This window comes from Macrobrachium rosenbergii, chromosome 16 (assembly GCF_040412425.1).
Source record: "Macrobrachium rosenbergii isolate ZJJX-2024 chromosome 16, ASM4041242v1, whole genome shotgun sequence".
In the NCBI taxonomy this organism is placed as follows: Eukaryota; Metazoa; Arthropoda; class Malacostraca; order Decapoda; family Palaemonidae; genus Macrobrachium; species Macrobrachium rosenbergii.
Window position 1 is genome coordinate 39,449,926 of NC_089756.1, and position 23,718 is coordinate 39,473,643.

At 36.6% G+C, this 23,718-nt stretch overlaps 1 protein-coding gene across 3 annotated transcripts in view; it reads left to right on the plus strand.

Moving 5' to 3' along the window:
* The window catches only part of LOC136847327 (uncharacterized), a 173,410-nt gene that overhangs the window by 118,732 nt on the left and 30,960 nt on the right, over positions 1-23,718 (plus strand). For all 3 annotated transcript variants that reach the window (XM_067118904.1, XM_067118905.1, XM_067118906.1), the window contains one exon: positions 3,438-3,563. In XM_067118904.1, coding sequence (XP_066975005.1) covers positions 3,438-3,563 — 126 coding nt within the window. The remainder of the gene's footprint in view (positions 1-3,437; positions 3,564-23,718) is intronic.

Genomic DNA, 23,718 nt, shown 5'->3' on the forward strand with positions numbered 1-23,718 from the left:
ACAGGTCCTTTTTGAATAATTTTAAAATCTCTTCTAAGCCCGATGATTAAAATTTAATTGTTTTCAATTTCAAGTGATTAAAATTTATATTGTTTTCAGTTTCAAGTCCATATAATTAGCACAAGTAATTATTATTTTTGAGGATACATAGAACTTTCTAGACCCAAAATCAAACGATTTCAGGCCTTGTGCTTCTGCTGTTCCGCCGGCAAAGCATGAGCTGTAAGTTGTCACTGGCGTGATGAATCAAGACCCATTTGCCCTTATGGGTTTTTGCTGTCAGTGCACCTCACGTGATGCACTGTAGGTATTATTACTAAAGTGTGCGTACAGCGCCCCTTCGGTCTCCTAGCTGTACCCACTTTTTAAAACCTTTTACTTTACCTCCGTTCCCAATTCTTTTCTTTAAAAAGTTTTACTGTCCGCCACCTCTGGTTGTTACTTCTTAGTGTGACTGTGAGTTTTAGTTTTCAGAAAAGAAAACTGTTGTGCCGGCTTTGTCTGTCCGTCCGCACGTTTTCTGTCCGTACTTTTTCTGTTCGCCCTCAGATCTTAAAAACTACTGAGGTTAAAGGGCTGCAAATTGGTAAGTTGATCATCCACGCTCCGATCACCAAACATACCAAATTGCAGCCATCTAGCCTCAGTAGTTTTTATTTTATTTAAAGTTAAAGTTAGCCTTAATCGTGCTTCTGGCAGCGATATAGAATAGGCCACCACTGAGTCGTGGTTAGAGTTTCATGGGCCGCGGCTCATACAGCATTATACTGAGACCACCGAAAGATAGATCTATTTTCGGTGGCCTTGATTATACGGTGTAGCGGCTGTACAGAAAGCTCGATTGCGTCCAAGAAACTTCGGCTCAATTTTCTACTTGTTTTATCCGTGTTCCATCTTTAAATCCTTGTTCTTCATCTCGTTTATTTTCTGGATCTCTCTACCTCGCTGTCCAACCACTCCAACTTCCTCTTTTCACTGTCTTAAGTGCAGAATGGCCGAAAGTGCCCCATTCCTGGGCTTGGTAGCCTAAATTTCATAAAATCGAGAAACACATTTAGTCTAAATCTTGACATTTTGGGTATAGCCTTGCTTAAACAAATCACTATTAATGGAGAAACAGATTCACAGTTATGTATGGGTACATATATTTAAAAATAGATCCCTATAGAGAGCTTTCGGGAATCTGTTCGATTCCCCTTTTCGAGCAGATTCCCGAAAGCTCACTGTGGGATTTAAGCTCAGCTCTCTGTAGAGATTTATTTTCGAACAGATTCACTGTAGAGATTTATTTTCGAACAGATTCCCGAAAGCTCTCTGTAGAGATTTATTTTCGAACAGATTCCCGAAAGCTCTCTGTAGAGATTTATTTTCGAACAGATTCTCGAAAGCTCACTGTAGAGATTTACTTTCGAACAGATTCCCGAAAGCTCACTGTAGAGATTTATTTTCGAACTGATTCCCGAAAGCTCTCTATAGAGATTTATTTTCGAACAGATTCCTGAAAGCTCTCTGTAGAGATTTATTTTCGAACAGATTCCCGAAAGCTCTCTGTAGAGATTTATTTTCGGACAGATTCCCGAAAGCTCTCTGTAGTGATTTATTTGTAAATATATGTACCCATACATAACTGTGGATTTGTTTCTCCAGACCACTTCTTATTAAGTTTTGACATGCAGTTGCTTCTGCCATGTTGGCAAGTCGCAATTCCTGCATCATTTCAGAACAATAACTTGACAACTGGTATTTCTGTTTGCATCCGGTTGACTCGACACAATGCCAGAGTTGTTGCGTCACAGTAAATGATGGTTTCCTGGCTATCATTTCAGTGCAGTGATTTGAAAGAAAGAAAGAAAAAGATAGATCACGCAGAGACTTCAAATATCAGACCGCGATACTGATACCTACTGCTTCCGCACTGGGGGTCATAGAACACAAGAAGTGGGAGATTTGATTGGCTGTACCCGATGCTGTTTTGTCAGAGTTTCCAGAAGTTTACATTTTTTTTTAATGTTTCCTGAAATTGATTAAAATTCGGATTCATTGTCATTATTTTAGTCTGGTAGCCGCGTAGTATACATTGGATTTCGTAGGAAATTGGTAAACCCTGTGGATCTGTGATTGCAGACTCACTACTTCCTCGTTGGACGAATCGGTAGAGTTCTTGGCTAGCGCTCTGCTAGGCTCGAGTTCGAGTCTCCAGCCGGCCAATGAAGAATTTATTTCTGGTGATAGAAATTCATTTCGCTATAATGTGGTTCGATTCCACAGTATAATGTGGTTAACCATGGATTCCACAATAAGCTGTAGGTCCCGTTGCAGTGGTCTCGTAAAACTAAGGTATACTTAACTTGTACCCACGAATATTCGAGCAAATGAAAAACTGAAATACTATTGTTTTAGTTTTCATTTATGTTATTTCATATACTGGTATAAGGTTGTTGTTGTTGTTGTTGTATTCACGCTACGTATCCTGACTGGTAATAACCTCTTTTCGTGATCAGTTTTCCATGTGTGAAGTGCTGCTGCTTGAAAGATTGATTTAAGATTGAAAGTGCTATGATTTATGATCGAAGGTGTTGTCATTTATGATTGAAAGTTATAATTTATGATTGAAAGTGTTATGATTTATGATTGAAAGTGTTATCATTTATTTATGATTGAAAGTGTTATCATTTATGATTGAAAGTGTTATGATTTATGATTGAGTGTTATGATTTATGATTGAAAGTGTTATCTTTTATGATTGAAAGTGTTATGATTTGTGATTGAAAGTGTTATGATTTATGATTAAAAGTGTTATGCTTTTTGATTGAAAGTGTTATGCTTTATGATTGAAAATGCTATGATATATAATTGAAATTATGTTTGGAAACTCAACTTTGTATTTGACTTTCCTGAGTAAGGCTGTCGTGTTTACCTTAACCATTTTAGATTTGACAATTTTTTTATAACAAACTTATAATATTCAGATGAAAACTGTTTCCAATATAGAAACTGCATTTTGTCTCTGGTGCTCTTTTCACTATTTGATAATACTAATAATTTCTCTAATCCCTGGAGAGGGGCAACGCCGTAAGTATACACCTCACGTGGTGCATTATAGGCGTTACTAAAGGGTGTTTGCAGCACCCACCTTTTTTCAGCCTTTTACTTTACCTCCACTCTCAGTCACTTTCTTCAGTATTGCTGTGTAACCTTGCTGACTTTAGCTTCTTAGTCCAACTATGGAATCCCCCCCCCCCAGTTCCTCCTTTAGTTCCTTGTACTCCTTCTCCTTTATTTTCCGGATCTTTTCATCTTGCTGTCCAACCGCTCCAACTCCCTAGTGTCACTATTTTTAAACGCTGAATGGCCGAGTGTCCACAAAGTGCTTGGCTTGACAGCCTAAATCTCAGAAGATCAAATCGGATGGCTAATTAGTATTATCTTCTTTGCAGGAATTAGATTCCGTGTCTTCCCGTGTGGCCGGTAGCACCAGCACCATAAATCAACATGGCCCTCAGGAGGAATTCACGATGTTCCCTCCTCCGGGAATATCGCAACTTTCGATGTCTACCACGCACGTGAGTACCCCTTCTCCCTGGTTGCGTTGAAAGATGCTGGTTACAGTCTGTTATTCCTTTGGCGAAATGCCCTCGTGTCTCTAATATTCCATTTGGTGTCATTGCGTTATTATTATTATTATTATTATTATTATTATTATTATTATTATTCAGAGCATAAACCCTATTCATATGGAACAAGCCCACAGGGGCCATAGACTTGAATTTCAAGCTTCCAAAGAATATGGTGTTCATTTGAAAGAAGTAACAGAAGGTAATATGAAATACAGAAATAAGAGACCAACTTTTAGAAAAGAAAAAATTAACAAAATAAATGAATAGATAAAAATGTAAGTAAATTATGCTGGCCAAATTGCGCTTTGCACAATCTCCTGGTTCTAATTAAGAGTCTATACCTTTTGGGAAATAACTTACGTCCCTAATATTCCATTTGGTGTGTCATATATTATCTCTTAACTTGTCTCTGGTTAAATTCAATTGTTCTGGACTTATAGGTATTCGATTAGAAGAGGATATGAACGTTCCCTACTTTCTATATCGAATTATAGACAGTAGGATGCCTCTAAAAAGGTTGACGTCTGTCAGTTGGTTCCGTGTAGCTTGTGAATGACGTATGATTGTAGCAAATAGGATTCTTTCGGAAGGATTGTTGTCTGTCATAGGGTCCTATGTAGCGGGTGAATGACGTAAAATTGCAGCGATTAGGATTCATTTGAAGGGATTGATGTCTGTCATTCACCATGTAGCTGGTGAATGACGTAAAATTAAAGCAATCAGGATTCATTTGAAGGGATTAGTGTCTGTCAGAAAGTCCTTTGTAGCCGGCGAACGACGTAGAACAAAGACAAAGTCTAAAAGATGTTAGTTTGGAAATGATCTCTTGAATAAGGAAACGGAGACGAGGATTTAAAATAGATATTAGAATTTCTTCGAAGTGGTTGACTTATGTTGGAGTGTTTTATGAAATGGATGAGTTATGGAGAATTAAAGGGGGTTCAAAAAGGCGATACATTCGAAACTGTAATTGTAAAAAGGAAATTGGGAACAGAAGAAAGCCATATTATTATTATTATTATTATTATTATTATTATTATTATTGAAACAAGACGACCCTGTAACGAGGCTATCGTCATTATTATTATTATTATTATTATTATTATTATTATTATTATTATTATTATTATTATTATTATGTAAATGAACACTATTCATGTGGAACAAGCTCACAGAGGCCACTGACTTGAACTTGAAGTTTCCAAAGAATGTGATGTTCATCTGAAAGAAGCAACAGAAGGTAATAGGAAATACAGAAAGAAGACATCAGTTATTAGAAAAGAAAAAAAAATGAATAAATTAATAAATAAATAGATAAAATGTAAGAAAATTATTAAAATACGAGGAGAATTGTTTTAGGGTAGTAATGCATTGCATCTTTGCTGTAAAATAATTGGTATAATTTGGCCTTGATTACTGTGAGGTTATTCATCACTGATGTTGTTTAGCATGTCAGGCCAAGAGCCGTGCATACTGCGCATGCGTGTGCATGCGCTCGACGAGCGCGTGGCAACAATCTCCGGGTAATTGTTTGAGCAGGAAGAGAGTTAATTGACCCCGTACACTATTAGTCACTCATTATCCATGATCTCATGGTTGGTGGCTCCACCGAGAAATGCCGCTCATGGTGCTTGTGCTATGTGGGCGACTCAGGTAATCGAGTAGTTGTTATTGTCCCTCTTTCAGATCGGTGACCATCACGTAGAGGTCCTTAGTGCGCATGTGCAAGCAAAATTTAGGGACTTGTAGTTGCCAGGTGTTGCCGAAAGAATTCAGTTATCTCTTTGCGGGTTTATCTTTTCCGTGATTTTGTCGTGAATAAGATATTCTTTTCAATAAATGTGTTGCGTATTTAATTATTAATTTGGCTGTATATTCGTGAATTTTCAAAATGATGTGTGTAAAACACTTGTGAAATTTTTAGGTTTTCTAGTATAAATTCATAGCGCTTGCTCTCTCTCTCTCTCTCTCTCTCTCTCTCTCTCTCTCTCTCTCTCTCTCTCTCTCTCTCTCTCTCTCTCTCTCTCAATAGCAAACCATACATTAAAGCTCTCAGAGACCTTTTATTAATCTTGAGAAGAACGAGAGAAGTTCTCTCTCTCTCTCTCTCTCTCTCTCTCTCTCTCTCTCTCTCTCTCTCTCTCTCTCTCTCTCTCTCAAAAGAATTATTATACATTGAGGCTCTCAGAGACCGTTTATTAATCTAAAAAATAAGTTTGATTCCTTATCATCGAAGATGTTCTTGAATGACAGTGTCTAATAATAATAATAATAATAATAATAATAATAATAATAATAATAATAATAATAATATAATAATAATAAAAACTCAATTCGCTATTGCGTAATTACATTCTCTTGTTCTGTAGCCCTGAGTATCCTCTAGAGCATAATTAACACACGCGTGATTAACACACGTGTGCAATCGCATGTGTTTGTTTAACATATGCTTTTGTCTAAAGTGGGTCACATGTTCTGAGGAATGCTTTATAGTTTGCTTTCTTTATATTCTTTACTTGCAAGACATTCTTTGCTTTATTTTATTCAAGAATGTCGACGTTCAACAGCTATGTCCTCCGTATGTGACATAATGTTACTCTGTAGTGTTTTATTATATTTTTTGATTTTTATTTTGTTACGCCACGCCAACGGGCACAAGGTTACGTTATGGTAATTCCAGCTATTGTTTTCATTGTTTTTATTCGACAGTGATCCCTTCCCCTTCCCCCCCACCTACTCTCTTCCCCCAGTAAGGGGGGAGGGGGTGGCTTCAGAGGAAAGACGAAGACAATAGTTGCTGCCACATCCTTTTCACTGTCGAACAAAGGGTGGGTGACATGTCAAGAGTAAAGCGGGAATAGGTGCATAGGTAGTGATATGAAGATATGAGAAATGATTCCGATGAATTGAGACAAACGAGCATTACGACGTCCTTGCTTATCCCGGGATCGCGACGCCAGGGAAGTTTAAATTGATCAATCAGTCAGTCTTAACATGGGAGCATCAGTATGCATGATAATGTTACCAGGAAGACGAAGACGTTATCCTCTCTCTCTCTCTCTCTCTCTCTCTCTCTCTCTCTCTCTCTCTCTCTCTCCTCACAGCCGGAGAACTTTCGTTCGATCCCCGAATGGGGTTGGGAAAAGAACACCTTTGATGACCTTTGCGGTACTTGGTTGATAGTTGACCGTGGTGGGTCATTTCTGGAGGTATTGAGAGGAGAGAGAAATATGATGACACTTGTGGAGAGAGAGAGAGAGAGAGAGAGAGAGAGAGAGAGAGAGTGAGTGCCGGAGTGATGAGTGAGCTGTCAAAAATGTGTACCATGATATTACTGAATAATTCTCTCCATACAGGCAGACCTATCCCCTCCCCCTCTCCTCTCTCTCTCTCTCTCTCTCTCTCTCTCTCTCTCTCTCTCTCTCTCTCTCTCTCTCTCTCTCTGAGTCGTTACATACAGCTGCCAACGTTAACAGAAGTGTTCCCAAAGGCTTCCCGGGTGTTATGCAAGCAGAGGATTTACGCACTTCAATAATATTATGTTGTGAAAAATTATGACATAAGGTTTGTTATTTACATTCCTCTGCAGTACTGTGTTTAGAATATGTTGTTTCTCGTGTATGTTTAATTTATATATATATATATATATATATATATATATATATATATATATATATATATATATATATATATATATATATATATATATATATATATATATATATATAGTGTGTGTGTGTGTGCGTGTGTGTGTTGTGTGTAGAATCCACTGGTCACTTTTACCAGATACTTATATAATTGTAATAGCCACAGTTCGAGAAGTTAAGAGGGCATTGTGGCTATTACAATTACATATATATATGTATGTATAATATATATATATATATATTGTATATAGTGCATGTATATACAGTATGTGTATCTATGTGTGTATTACATCCAGTTATTCATTTTTAACATTCTTAACAATTCAGTGAATATGTGATTCTGATTCTGAATCTTTCACTTCCTAAAAAGCAATAAGAAACATACAAATAGTTCCATCAGTATTCTTTCACACTAATTCTGTATGGTTGTATGTATGTACTGTATGTATGTATTACTTCCGGTTATTCATCTTTAACATTCACAACAACTCAACGGATGACTGATTCTGATTACGAATTTCCGAGTCATAATCTTAAAAGCAACAAGAAAAATTCCAAATTTCTATCAGTGTCCTCATATTCTAATTCTCTTTTTCCATTTCCCTAAGCAGATTGAATCCCCCTCACCAAAATAGACCATGACGAGATTCCCATTTCAACTGAGGGAATCCATGAAGCCACTCATTGTTTGAAAACCCACAGTGTGATTCCTTTCTCTCTCTCTCTCTCTCTCTCTCTCTCTCTCTCTCTCTCTCTCTCTCTCTCTCTCTCTCTCTCTCTCTCTCTCTTTACGTGTATCTTTTTTCTTTTATTTTTAGTCGTGATTTATCGGAAGAAATATTTTTTTAAGAACTCGTAATATATTATCTCTCTCTCTCTCTCTCTCTCTCTCTCTCTCTCTCTCTCTCTCTCTCTCTCTCTCTCTCTCTCTCTCTCTATGTGTGTATCTTTTTTCTTAGATTTTTAATCGTCATTTGTCGGAAGAAATATTTTTAAGAACTCGTAATATATTATCTCTCTCTCTCTCTCTCTCTCTCTCTCTCTCTCTCTCTCTCTCTCTCTCTCTCTCTCTCTCTCTCTCTCTCTCTCTCTCTCTCTATGTCTTTACGTGTATATTTTTTCTTAAAGTTTTAATAATTTATCTGAAGAAATATTTTTAAGAACTCGTATTATATTCTCTCTCTCTCTCTCTCTCTCTCTCTCTCTCTCTCTCTCTCTCTCTCTCTCTCTCTCCGTGTATATTTTTTCTTAAAGTTTTAATAACTCATCTGAAGTAATCTCCGTGTATATTTTTTCTTCTCTCTCTCTCTCTCTCTCTCTCTCTCTCTCTCTCTCCCCCGTATATTTTTCTTAAAGTTTTAATCATTCATCTGTAAGTAATATTTTCCATGAACCCTAATATATTATCTCTCTCTCTCTCTCTCTCTCTCTCTCTCTCTCTCTCTCTCTCTCTCTCTCTCCGTGTATATTTTTTCTTAAAGTTTTAATCATTCATCTGAAGTAATATTTTCCATGAACCCGTAATATATTATCTCTCTCTCTCTCTCTCTCTCTCTCTCTCTCTCTCTCTCTCTCTCTCTCTCTCTCTCTCTCAGTACAAGGAGGAAGAAGAAGAAAGGCTCTAATTTTGGAATATTTTCTTTGGAACTCTTTCATTTGTCAGCAGTTCTGTCAGTTGTAATGAAGTTATAGAGAGAGAGAGAGAGAGAGAGAGAGAGAGAGAGAGAGAGAGAGAGAGAGAAAAGGGTTAGGGGTTTACCAATCTTGCAAATTGCTACGTCTGACCCTAGTCCGTGACAAGTCACTGTCAGGACCAAGGGATGTAATTACGGAGGCAGATAGTTACGCGTCTTGTTTTATGCTCTCTCTCTCTCTCTCTCTCTCTCTCTCTCTCTCTCTCTCTCTCTCTCTCTCTCTCTCTCTCAAGACTCACATATATATATATATGTATATATATACATGTGTATATATATATATATATATATATATATATATATATATATATATATATATATATATATATATATATATATATATATATATATATATATATATATATATATATATACACATATATATACACATATATATGGAGAGAGAGAGAGAGAGAGAGAGAAGAGAGAGAGAGAGAGAATTTGTTTTCTCAACTGAATAAGAGAGAGCGACAGAGTGTATTAAATTTTCCATTATTCACCAAATCTTTTGGAATGGTGTCGCTGACCACATGCCTTGCTTCACCTTGACTGCGACACACAACAGTCGACTTGGATATTTCTATGATTTTCTCCTTTTTAACCAACTTAGTATTTAGTCTTAACTATTATTTACAAGTGCTTAGGTCATATATCTCCTTTTCATGGAATTACCATATTACCATACTCGATCTACTATATACACTACAGAAGGTTTGTTCGGAATATATTTTTGTCCATAGCTGCATGGCTGTCTGCCTTTTACTTCTCATATGACAAATAACAGCCTCCCAGAGGATGTCGCGTAATTGGAACGACAGATGTTCAAGCGAAGGTGCAGTGCATTACTATCCTAATCCTATTCTCCTTGCATTTTAATATTTTACTTACATTTTTATTCATTTATTAAGTTGTTAATTTATCTGTTTTTCTAATAACTGATCTTTCTTTCTGTATTTCCCATTACCTTCTGTTACTTCTTTCAAATGAATACCATAATCTTTGGAAGCTTGACTTTCAAGTCATTGGCCCCTGTGGGCTTGTTCCATATGAATAGGTTAATTTTCTGAATAATAATAATAAATAATAATAATATAAAGCTACAGACATGAGAATGCAATGATACATAGTTCTGTAATTGTTTTATTGAACGGGCACTTCAAACGAATCTATACAGTGGCGACTCTGTACTAATTTCTGACAGGGGTTGCCCTAAGTGGGCATTGATTCATTCAAGGGTAGAATGATGATAACGGAAGTGGCAATAGCCACAACGAAAGAACAGAAACATTCGCAGTAAGAATTTTCATGATGATTCCTTTCTAGGTAACAATCACTTGTCCAGTATTACTCATACGAACCAGTTTTATGTTCAAGAACGATTTGAAAATAAGTAGGTTGTCTTGGGTTTGGGACGGCACCGTGGGTGTTCTGCGGATCGTGGGAATGGCTCTAGATTTGGCCTTGGAACACATGAAGAATTGAAGAATTTACTCCTGAAACTAGTTGTGATTGGATGTCTTGCGTGTTTTCTTCATCCCTGTCTTTAGTGCATCCCACCGCCGCTAGATGTCACACCTGTTTGTTTACTTTTTTTCTCGACGCTTCAGTTGAGCCTCGTCTGAGGCTTACCTGAAACGTTTGTCACGCAAAAACTTTACCAAAATTTTCCCACTTCTTTTGCCAAGGTTTGGAATTCTCTACACGATTTTATTTTCCCATTTTATTAAAAACGTCGCAGGATAAGTCCAGAGATCGAAGAATACGCTAGAGGTATGACTTACTAACTCCCATAATCCCGTAAAAAATTATTCTTATTGTTGTCTCAAATTACAGAAGATCAACAAGAGAAAATATCACACACACGAAAGAAGCAAAATAAGGTGGCAGCTTGTTATATATTATTTTTGTATATTTATTTATTTTTGGTTTTATTTTTGGTGGCGCCCGAAAAATGGCCCCCAAAGGCTTCCAAAAGTGGCCCAGGCCCTACGAAGGCCAGCAGATAAAAGAAAGGATACGATCTTGTTAGGGTTTTATTTTCGCCATATAACGAGGAGGGAAGGTCAGAGAGAGAGAGAGAGAGAGAGAGAGAGAGAGAGAGAGAGAGAGAGAGAGAGAGAGAGAGAGAGAGCATCGCTTTTCAAGTATTTTCTTGTATGAAACCTTATTGAACCATTTTTAATTATTTTTCATAGATAAATATTATACATAATAATAATAATTTTATTAATTATTATTATTATTATTATTATTATTATTATTATTATTATTATTATTATTATTATTATTATTATTATTATTATTATTATTATTATTGCTGGGCCTTGAACCAGCCTGACTACCTCATCTCTTGAAAAAGGGTCACAGTTAGGACCTGAAAGTGCTCGAGATCAAAGTAATATGTAAATATTTATCAGTAAACAAGTTATACACAGGAATCTTGTGGGTTTCTCTTTCCATCTTCAGAAGAAAACTGAAAGAAGTTTTTGTTTGGTTCATTATTATTATTATTATTATTATTATTATTATTATTATTATTATTATTATTATTATTATTATTATTATTATTAGGGTCATACAAATATGTTCTGGGTGTCACCTACTGAGAATTACAAAAAGTGAATGAATTGGATACAAGACACATACAGGTATTTGGTTACAGTTATCTGCTGGGATGGTGTACTGAATTCTGAATGATGACTCGATGCCGTTGTTCTCTTAATTGTCTGTAGCCACAACTGAAACTGTCAGAATGAGATTTAGAATTGTTACAGCAGTTGCTGAAATGCAGGAAACATGTCACCCGTCTGTCCGTCCGCACTTTTTCTGTCCGCCCTCAGATCTTAAAAACTACTGAGGCTAGAGGGCTGCAAATTGGTATGTTGATCATCCACCCTCCAGTCATCTAACATATCAAATTGCAGCCCTCTTGCATCAGTAGTTTTTATTTTATTGAAGGTTAAACTTAGCCTTAATCGTGCTTCTGGCAGCTGTATAGGTTAGGCCACCACCGGGCCGTGGTTAAAGTTTCATGGGCCGCTGTTCATACAGCATTATACTGAGACCACCGAAAGATAGATCTATTTTAAGTGGCCTTGATTATATATACGCTGTAGCGGCTGTACAGCAAACTCGATTACGCCGAAGAAACTTCGGCGCATTTTTCACTTGTTTTTTGTACGTTTCAGTATAAGTTCAACACTTGATTTGATGCTGAAAAATTCAGTGTCGTGATTTGAATTGTTACATTAAAAATCCACATTTATATCAATAAAATGTATTACTTGTAAAAGGTAAAAAAAAAAAAAAAAAAAAAAAAAGACTTTCGGACATCTGAACCGTTTTCCTCCTCAGTGTTTACATCGAAAGGATTCCTCTTAATGTAAACACAGTGCAGGTGTTCGAAAGCCTTTGTTTTTACGTTTTACAAATAATGCAGTTTATTGAAATGATTGTGGATTTGCAATTTCATTTGATGTCTAACTTTTTTAACTATCCAGTTGCCAACTTCGTTTACATGAAATGTCGTTTGATATTACTGGTATTCATAACCAAACTAATAACTTTCCCCGTTGTTACAACTTATTTTATTGTATTAGAATTAGCAAGTTTAACTTTGCTAAAACTCATTTCATTTGAGCTTTGTGGAGTTTATAGCCAATCTAATAACTTCCCTCAGGTTGAAACCATATCATCTGATCTAATCAAGTCTGTAATCATAAAACTCGTGAAGTTTATAACCAATCTAATAACTTCCTCCAAGTAGAAACCATATCATCTGATCTAATCAAGTCTGTAATCATAAAACAATATCATGTGATCTTACCGAAGTTTACAACCAACCAATTAACTTCCATTAGGACTAAACCGTCTTAAACGTCAAAGTGAAACACGTCAACCAGTTTTCCTTTCTGACCATGACGATGCTTTCGAATTTACTCAGTTTGTGCAGACTTCTGAATTCACTGTCTGTGCAGACTCCTGAATTCATTCAGTCAGTGCAGACTTCAGAATTCACTCAGTGTGTGCAGACTTCTGAATTTACTTAGTCTATGCAGACTAATAAATTTACTCAGTCTGTGCAGACTTCTGAATTCACTCAGCCTGTGCAGACTTCTGAATTCACTCAGTGTGTGCAGACTTCTGAATTTACTTAGTCTGTGTAGACTAATGAATTTACTCAGTCTGTGCAGACTTCTGAATTCACTCAGTGTGTGCAGACTTCAGAATTCGCTCAGTGTGTGCAGACTTCTGAATTTACTTAGTCTGTGCAGACTAATGAATTTACTCAGTCTGTGCAGACTTCTGAATTCACTCAGCCTGTGCAGACTTCTGAATTCACTCAGTGTGTGCAGACTTCTGAATTCGCTCAGTGTGTGCAGATTCGCTCTTGTGCAGACTTTGAATTTACTTAGTCTGTGCTGACTAATGAATTTACTCAGTCTGTGCAGACTTCTTCACTCAGCCTGTGCAGACTTCTGAATTCAATTCACTCAGCCTGTGCAGACTTCTGAATTCACTCAGTGTGTGAATTCACTCAGCCTGTGCAGACTTCTGAATTCACTCAGTGTGTGCAGACTTCGCTCAGAATTCGCTCAGTCTGTCAGTCTGTGCAGACTTGCAGACTTTGAATTCAGACTCAGTCTGTGCAGCCTGACTAATGAATTTACTCAGTCTGTGCAGACTTCTGAATTCAGCCTCAGACTTCTGTCTGTGCAGACTTCTGAACTTTTATTCACTCAGTCTGTGCAGACTTCTGAATTTAATTCAATCTGTGCAGACTTCTGTGCAGACTTCTGAATTTAATCAATCTGTGCAGACTTCTGAATTCACTCGGTCTCTGCAGACTTCTGAATTCACTCAGTCTGTGCAGACATCAGAATTCACTCGGTCTGTGCCGACTTACCTGATCACGGCTCTCTCCCGAAATTCGTGTGTAAAGGTTACCCCCAGTCTAAGAAGTGGTCTTTGCGTGAAAGGCTTAATGTCTCTGTCGCATGTACCAGGTATGTCTGGCCGCAGTTGACGGTGGAATGGCCGGTCCTCTTTCCCAGGTGATGAGAAAGTTTCAGCATATGTTGGGAGCATCACGAACGCTTCCCCTTGAAAGCAGTGTTGCGAAAATGTCCCCTTAAAAGTAATGTTACGAAGACGTCCCCTTAAAAGTAGTGTTACGAAGACGTCCCCTTAAAAGTAGTGTTACGAAGACGTCCCCTTAAAAGCAGTGTTGCGAAGACGTCCCCTTAAAAGTAATGTTACAAAGACGTCCCCTTGAAAGTAGTATTACGAAGACGTCCGTTCCATTAAAAGTGTTACGAAGACGTCACCTAAAAGTAGTTACGAAGACGTCCCTTGAAAGTTGTGTTAAAATGTCCTTAAAAGTAATGTTACGAAGACGTCCTTAAAAATAGTGAAGACGTCCCCTTAAAAGTAGTGTTACGAAGACGTCCCCTTAAAAGTAGTTACGAAGACGTCCCCTTGAAAATAGTGTTGCGAAGACGTCCCCTTAAAAGTAATGTTACGAAGACGTCCCCTTAAAAGTAGTATTACGAAGACGCCCCCTTAAAACTAGTGTTTCGAAGACGTTCCCTTAAAAGTAGTTACGAAGACGTCGCCTTGAAAGTAGTGTTGCGAAGATGTCCCCTTAAAAGTAATGTTATGAAGACGTCCCCTTAAAAGTAGTATTACGAAGACGCCACCTTAAAACTAGTGTCACGAAGACGTTCCCTTAAAAGTAGTGTTACGAAGACGTCCCCTTAAAAGTAGTGTTACGAAGATGTCCCCTCCAAAGTAGTGTTACAAAGATGTCCCCTCAAAAGTAGTAATACGGTGTCCCCTTAAAAGTAGTTTCACAAACACTTCACCTCCAATTATTAGCATAAAACAGGCGGTCCCGTAAAAGTAACATCACGATTGTGTCTCCGTAATAAAGGGTCATTACAGACACTTCCCTCTTTTGAAATTAGCGCTGCAAGCACTGCAAACACGCCATCCTTAAAAGTGGCGTCACGAAGATGTCCCTTTGAAAGCAGCTGCACAGAAACGTCCCCTCAAAAAGTGTCACAAACACGTCCCCATAAAAAGTAACTTCACACGAACACTACCCCTGAAAAGTAGCATCATAATCACGTCTCCTTAAAATCAGTGTCGCAAACACGTCCCCTTAAAAAGTAGCATTACGAACACGTCCCCTTGGAATTAGCGTCACGAACTGTCCCTTTAAGAAGAAGCATCGCTAACACGTCCCCATTAAAATTAGCATCACAAACATTCCCCTTTGAAAATTGTAGTACAAGCACAGAACATTAAAAGGAATATTACAAACAACAAACACTTCCCTCGGAAAATTGTGAATTCCCTCGGAAAATAGTATCACAAACACGTACCCTTAACCTTGCTTCCACTGAACCTTGAAATTGAATCTACTTTTCCAGTCTCGTTCTTCACGAATGACTACTCGTATTTTGCTTACGTTTCAAATAGGGATCTCTTTCTAAAGTCTTGTCTCTTGTTTCCATTGGGTGACTATAGTTTGCTTCAGTCTTGTTTTTTTTAAGTACAGTACATAGTTTGCTTTTATGTATATTTCTTGGCAGCACTCATTGTCGATTGTGTCTGTCTGTAGTGGTTTTATATAAACCAGAAAACGTTAGGGCTTACGATTGTTTAAAACTCAAGCTCATTCATTTACATGGAGTTAGTGAAACGCGCTTGAGTTTCCTCCTCCTCCTCCTCCTCCTCCTCCTCCTCCTCCTTCTTCACACCTAGCATCTCACGAGATTAAGGTCATCGCCAGCGTATAAGAGCTCGTTGGATGCCGCCGCCGCCGCCGCCGTTAGCCAGGTAGATAAAATCATTGACCGAAATGACACACTTCTCAGGTGTTTTTCCTTCAACCACTTTGTTAACCAAGTGTAAGAGACTTGCTAATGACCGAGAGAGGAGCGCGTATCTTTTTTATGAAGTACTCTGATTCTGGGATTGGCACAGGGATCGCATGTGCCTGCTGTAAGTGTTGCCGTCTTTTGGCACCTGATGATAATACATTTTTATCTATTTATGAATTTATTAATTGATTTTTTCTTTTTTAATAAGTGGGATCTCTTCTTTTTGTGTTTCACTTTACCTCTTCGTACTTCTTCCTAATGAACACCATATTCTTTGGAAGATTGAATTTCAAGGTGGTGGCTCCTTTGTTGAGCTTGTTCAATATGAATAGGGTTCATCTTCTGAATAATAATAATAATTATTATTATTATTATTATTATTATTATTATTATTATTATTATTATTATTATTATTATTATTATTATTATTATATGAGCGAAATAAGATTTCGGAAGGTTTGGGTATTTGTAAGTTTAATTCATGAGGATGAAATGTTGCTGGGTGTGTTTTTTTGTACTTTGACGTAGAGTTTAATTAAATATTAAAATAAAAGGTTATGTCAGTGACTTCTTGTATCATATGATTTTACGCATAGTAAGCATAGAAATTATTAAACTTTAAATAAACTTATTTCCTTTTCAACGACTGTTTACTGCTTTCATTTAATTCATCCCTATCTGATTTTCACGATGACATAAAGTACTTAAATTACTGAATATTGCTTTGATCATAAACATCCTTCATCAGGAGAGTTATTTAGTTGTGTTTATTCACGTATCCATCTGAATTACAGCCTCATGCGATCTTAGAGTCAGTCTTGCAAAAATTTTCACGATGATTTGAAATTAATGTAAATTTCGAAATCGGTATATGCTTTATTAACAAATCTCCTGTATAAGGTGTGTATTCTTCATTAACAAATCTCCTGTATCGGTTAAGAGTACAAGACGGGTATTATTATTATTATTATTATTATTATTATTATTATTATTATTATTATTATTATTATTATAAAAAACAGTCTTTAGGTCTTAGGTAAAAAGTGTAACCATCAGAATTGCAAATATTGCACGCGTACGCAAGCATCTGATGTATAAGAATTTGGCGGTAACCTCAAAACATCAGCAACTTATTCCTATTTAGATTTATTGCAAGCACATTTTCCATGTAACTGTAATAACCGCAGTGCCCTCTTAACTCCTCGAATTCCTCACACTGTTTGGATACGCTTGAAACCACAAAGCCGTAGATCCAACTGCAAGAATATGAAGTAACTCTGATGTCCGTAGGGGGAATCGAACCCGCATCTTGAGTCTCAGAACGAGATCACGTTGAAGGATATCCTATTTGTGTTGCTGCCGTTCACATTTGTACACAAACAGCTGTCTTGAGATTTTGACGGTAGCTAATAAGTACTTGAATTACTGAAATGAACTGATAAAAATCTTTTCCGGTGTTGTCTCGTGTAATTCAGCCTGACTCTTGAATAATGATTACAAGAGCAACAGTACAGTTTCACGCCTTATAGTAGAAAATATAAAAATTTGTGTCAGTGTTTGAAAGTTAGCCTGCAACAGAAACGAAGCCATATGCATTTGAAGAAGGTTTGAATTCGTGGGTATTTTTATCTTCTTATTTCCGCTGTCGTTTTCTGAGGGAGTGAGGAAGTATATTTTTGTTTTCAGTATTCCGTTCAGGGTTTCGCTTCTACTTGTCTGCGTATACCGTGTTGATTTCGTAAATACTCCGAGCGGCATTTCATTCATGAATTTCTGCGTTGATTTCGTAAATACTTTCAGTGGGTTTTCATTCATAATTTTTTTTCTTTTTCTTGATTAATGAATAACTTCCGTAGGGTTGTATTTATAATTTTTATCTTTTTCGTGATTAAGTAATATTTTACGTGGGGTTTTATTCATAAATTTGTTTCTAGCTCATGACTGAAAGATTACTTTATTCATTCATACTTTCGTCATTGTACGATATGTAAACATTGTGTATAGTCAAACTTTTATAGGTTATGTAAAATGTGTCAAAGAGAGAGAGAGAGAGAGAGAGAGAGAGAACTATTTCTAAAAGGATCAACGAACGCTCTTTTGAAGTTTGCTATATTTCATTTACAATATTACTAAGGAAGTTGATGTATAAGAGAGAGAGAGAGAGAGAGAGAGAGAGAGAGAGAGAGAGAGAAGCCATATCTAAAACGATCAAGAACTGCTCTTTTGAAGCTGCGATAATTTATTCTCAGTACTACTAAAGTTAACGGAGAGAGAGAGAGAGGGGGGACTGCTCCTTTGAAACTGTAATATATTATTATCAATATTACTGGAGGATTTAATTTATAGTTAATAGCAATTGAAAAGCCACATCACACAGGGTCCCCCCCCCAAAAAAAAAAAACTATTAATCCCAACAAACGCTCTCTGTTTGTGTTGCCGTGTGGGCCAACCCCAATTGCAGATGAAGGATTACAGTCGCAATGTGGGTCTTGCTTTTACGGTATGTGACATTTAAGCTAAGTCGAGGCGATCGGTTCGGGATTGTTTTGCTGATGAGAAGTGTCGAGGAACGATACTCTTTTTTTTTTTTTTTTGTGCTGAGGATCGTGTATGGTGCTAAATACTCTGAGCAAGGCGCGTAGAACTTCATAATAACTCCCTAATGAGTGATCTCTTCTTTCTGTATATCTTTTTACCTTCTGTTACTTCTTTCTAATGAAAACCATAATATTCTTTGGAAGAATAAATTTCAAGTCATTGGCACCTGTGGTGGGCGGGTTAAATATGAACAGGGTTCATCTTCTGAATAATAATAATAATAATAATAATAATAATAATAATAATAATAATAATAAATAAATAAATATTGTAAAATGGTTTCTTCTGACAGCAAGTCTTAGCTTGTGAAAAATGGGGAGTAAATACCGTAGAGTTTGTTTGAGTACTGATACAAGTTTGTGTTTCATCTCGAGATCTGCAGTTCAGTAAATCTAATTATTTATGTATATATTAAACTTGGATCGCATAAACACGTTGTGTCGTCTTGTCAGTGCTGAAACTCTAAGGGGCAATTAAAACAAGACGAGGAATGTGGATTAAGAACAAAGTTTTTCACTCTCGTTTGAAATCGATCTCATTGGAAGCGGCTTATGTGTCTGTGTTTGATATAAAATGTGTGTATGTGTGTATATATATATATATATATATATATATATATATATATATATATATATATATATATATATATATATATAAATAAGTGAGTCTAAGGCTGGAAATGAAGATACAGAAACTAGTATCTTAAAAAAAATATATATATATATATATATATATATATATATATATATATATATATATATTTTTTTTTTTTTTTAATCTAGTTTCTGTATCTTCATTTATATATATGTATGTAAGAAATTCAATGTGGCGTGATAAAGAAAGAAAAAGTGAAATTGACTCAATCTCTCTTTTCCCAGAATATTATAAAGAAAGTATGATTTAAATATATAAAAAAACGCGCGCAAATCGATGTCGTATTTTCGTCCTCTGATGCTAATCATTATTTGATGTGTCTCGTGGCCTCTCGCTGACGTTTCATTACGTCGTATTCTCTTGCCTTATTTCTTACAACCTTCTGTTACTTCTTTGAAATTTGTTCACTTACCTTCTGGTACTTCTCTTTTATTTGATATATTACCTTCTGTTACTTCTTTCCATTTCTTATTACCTTCTGGTACTTCTTTTTATTTCTTATTACCTTCTGTTACTTTTTTCCATTTCTTGTTATATATATTACTTTTTTTTTTTAATTATTTTCTTTACTTCTTTTAGCCCTTATTACCTTTCTGTTACTTCTTTCCATTTCTTCTTATTGACTACCTTCTTTACTGAATTTCCAGTGAACACCATAATATTCTTAAAACAAAAAACGCGTCAATTCGGTCGTATCTTGTTCCATGATGCTAGGTTCATTATTCTGAATAATAATAATAATGACGTTTAATAATAATAATAATAATAATAATAATAATAATAATACCTTCTGTTACTTTTTTCCAGTGAGCACATCATATTTTTGGAAGCTTGAATTTCAGTTCAATGGCCCCTTTGTGGGCTTGTTCCATATGCTTAGTTCATTTCTGAATAATAATAATAATAATAATAATAATAATAATAATAATAATAATAATAATAATAATAATAATAATAATCATACTTTTTTTCCAATGAGCACCATAATATTTTTGGAACCTTGAATTTCAAGTCAATGACCCTTTGGTGGACTTGTTCCATGAATGGTTATCTTCATAATAATCTGAATAATAATAATAATAATAATAATAATAATAATAATAATAATAATAATCCGTTTTATTTCGGACGGCTGTTGTTCAAACACAGACCGAGAACCATTACATAAAATTTATTTCTTAAAATTCATCCCAAAAAACTATGCTATTAACTCTTGATAACTTCCTCGCGTTCATGTTTCATAGTAAATCAACAAATATATCGACTCCAATAATGTGTTCGAAATGGATATCCAGAACATCATGGAGAAATTAAGGGGATAATGAACTGGGCCAAATTGGAATTAATCAGAAAGCGCCCCAATCAGAGGAAAGTGGAGAGAAGTCACCAGTGTCAACCCCGCAAAAATAGTACATACCTTTCCTTCTTTAAATCTTCAACTGAAAAGCTTTATACAGAGTCGACAGACTATATAAACCCAAGAGGGCTCCAAAGGGGAATCAGCCTGCAGAGTGAAACAAGTTGTAGGAGAAGGTGATATAAATAAATGTGAGGGAATAGAAAGTGAAAACCGATCCAGCTGAAATTCAGGAGACGTCAACAGCAGCAGTGAGCAGGAGTGAATTTGCTACTCGCTTTAATAGTTGGAGGTCAAAAGATTCCACACCTGCATTAGGCGAACTATTCCACATTTTAGTCGTAGCCAAGATAAAGCTCCTAGCAAACTGAGTAGTATTAATCTTGATGCTACAAATTTTCACACAGAAAATGTTAATGAAAATAATAAACTGAGCTTGAGTCTGTTACAGGATAGCCCTGTACGGTGCATACTGTTAAAAGAAGGATTGAGGATAAAAGGGAATAACGAATAAATGGTTGACCATCAGATTGCAACGCCCACGAGATTCTCGGTGAGGATAATTATACCCGGAAGCTGGAAATTTAGGAAATGGCCCGCTTCCAGAGAATGAGGCTGAAGAGACATATCTCACACCACCACCTCTCTCTCTCTCTCTCTCTCTCTCTCTCTCTCTCTCTCTCTCTCTCTCTCTCTCTCTCTCTCTCTCTCTCTCCACTTGGGGTTACATTTGACTTAGCTCTTATTGATTCATTGACTGGTTTACGTCAAATTGGTAAGGCAGATAAAAATGGGGATGGCTCGAGAGGATATACTGCAACAGTGCTATAGCAACTTCCACATTCATCCTGAAATGCCGATATATGTGTGTATATATATATATAATTATATATATAATTCATCCTATATATCCACATTCATATATGAAATATATATATATATATATATATATATATATATATATATATATATATATATATATATATATATATATATATATATATATATATATATATTATATCTGTAGGATTATAATGGAAAATTCCCAAGTGTGTATTTATTAATTAGATTGCATAAAACTAAAATTCCATTTCAAACATAGCAATAACAACCATAATATATTTTAGATGTCACTAAGAAAAAAGTATATACGATACAACAACTGTCACAATCATGAAGCACCAATTTTAGTTTTGGGTTTTGAGATGGATGATGAAATGTCACCATAAAAATATTTTATGGATCATTGGCTCTGATTCACCATCAGATTGACCTTGCAAGTTGCACCATCAATCACCTAAGGTTAAAAAATCGTATTTGGGTCCACGTGACTTCCAGTAAAAGGTCTTTTAAACCTCAAAACCTGGTCATTTATTCAGCATCTTTGATCGATTCATTGACGAGCTGAGCTTCAAGACACCTGTAGTCGGTTAGGCAGGTAATCAAAGGTTTTCATAGGCTTTTAAAAGAACCAGAGGGATACGTCATAAATTTGGGACAGTTGTTCAATTTTTGTTTGTTTGTTTGTTTGTTTGTCTGTGGATATTTAAATTGAATAGTATATTTGTTATACTGGAGACATTTAGATGTTCAGGTGCTGTAAACTTTCCCAATTCAGCTCTTCAGGTGCTGTAAACTTTCCCAGTTCAGCTGTTCAGGTGCTGTAAACTTTCCCAATTCAGCTGTTCAGGTGCTGTAAACTTTCCCAGTTCAGCTCTTCAAGTGCTGTAAACTTTCTCAATTCAGATCTTCAGGTGCTGTAAACTCTCCCAATTCAGCTTTTCAGGTGCTGTAAACTTTCCCAATTCACTTTTCCAATTCAGCCTTTCCCAGTTCAGCTCTTCAGGTGCTGTAAACTTTCCCAATTCAGCTCTTCAGGTGCTGTAAAACTTTCCCAATTCAGCTCTTCAGGTGCTGTAAACTTTCCCAGTTCAGCTCTTCAGGTGCTGTAAACTTTCCCAGTTCAGCTCTTCAGGTGCTGTAAACTTTACTTTCCCAGTTCAGCTCTTCAGGTGCTGTAAACTTTCCCAGTTCAGCTCTTCAGGTGCTGTAAACTTTCCCAATTCAGCTCTTCAGGTGCTGTCAATAGCCTTTCCCAATTCAAACTTTCCCAATTCAGCCTTCAGGTCTGTAAACTTTCCCAATTCAGCTCTTCAGGTGCTGTAAACTTTCCCAGTTCAGCTCTTCAGGTGCTGTAAACTTTCCCAGTTCAGCTCTTCAGGTGCTGTAAACTTTCCCAGTTCAGCTCTTCAGGTGCTGTAAACTTTCCCAGTTCAGCTCTTCAGGTGCTGTAAACTTTCCCAGTTCAGCTCTTCAGGTGAATAAATTTCCCAGTTCTTCAGGTGCTGTAAACTTTCCCAATTCAGCAGGTGCTAAACTTTCAGCTCTTCAGTAAACTTTCCCAGTTCGGCTCTTCAGGTGCTGTAAACTTTCTCAATTCAGCTCTTCAGGTGCTGTAAACTTTCCCAGTTCAGCTCTTCAGGTGCTGTAAACTTTCCCAGTTCAGCTCTTCAGAATTCAGTGCTGTAAACTTTCCCAGTTCAGCTCTTCAGGTGCTGTAAACTTTCCCAGTTCAGCTCTTCAGGTGCTGTAAACTTAAATTCCTATCTTAAAAGGGCTCTTCAGGTGCTGTAAACTTTCCCAATTCAGCTCTTCAGGTGCTGTAAACTTTCCCAGTTCAGCTCTTCAGGTGCTGTAAACTTTCCCAATTCAGCTCTTCAGGTGCTGTAAACTTTCCCAATTCAGCTCTTCAGGTCCCAATTCAGCTCTTAAAGATCCCAATTCAGGTGCTGTAAACTTTCCCAATTCAGCTCTTCAGGTGCTGTAAACTTTCCCAATTCAGCTCTTCAGGTGCTGTAAACTTTCCCAATTCAGCTCTTCAGGTGCTGTAAACTTTCCCAATTCAGCTCTTCAGGTGCTGTAAACTTTCCCAGTTCAGCTCTTCAGGTGCTGTAAACTTTCCCAGTTCAGCTCTTCAGGTGCTGTAAACTTTCCCAATTCAGCTCTTCAGGTGCTGTAAACTTTCCCAATTCAGCTCTTCAGGTGCTGTAAACTTTCCCAATTCAGCTCTAGAAAGATGAGGTGCTGTAAATTCCCAGTTCAGCTCTTTAGGTGCTGTAAACTTTCCCAATTCAGCTCTTCAGGTGCTGTAAAACTATCCCAATTTTGCCCAATAAACTTTCTCAATTCAGCTCTTCAGGTGCTGTAAACTTTCCCAGTTCAGCTCTTCAGGTGCTGTAAACTTTCCCAGTTCAGCTCTTCAGG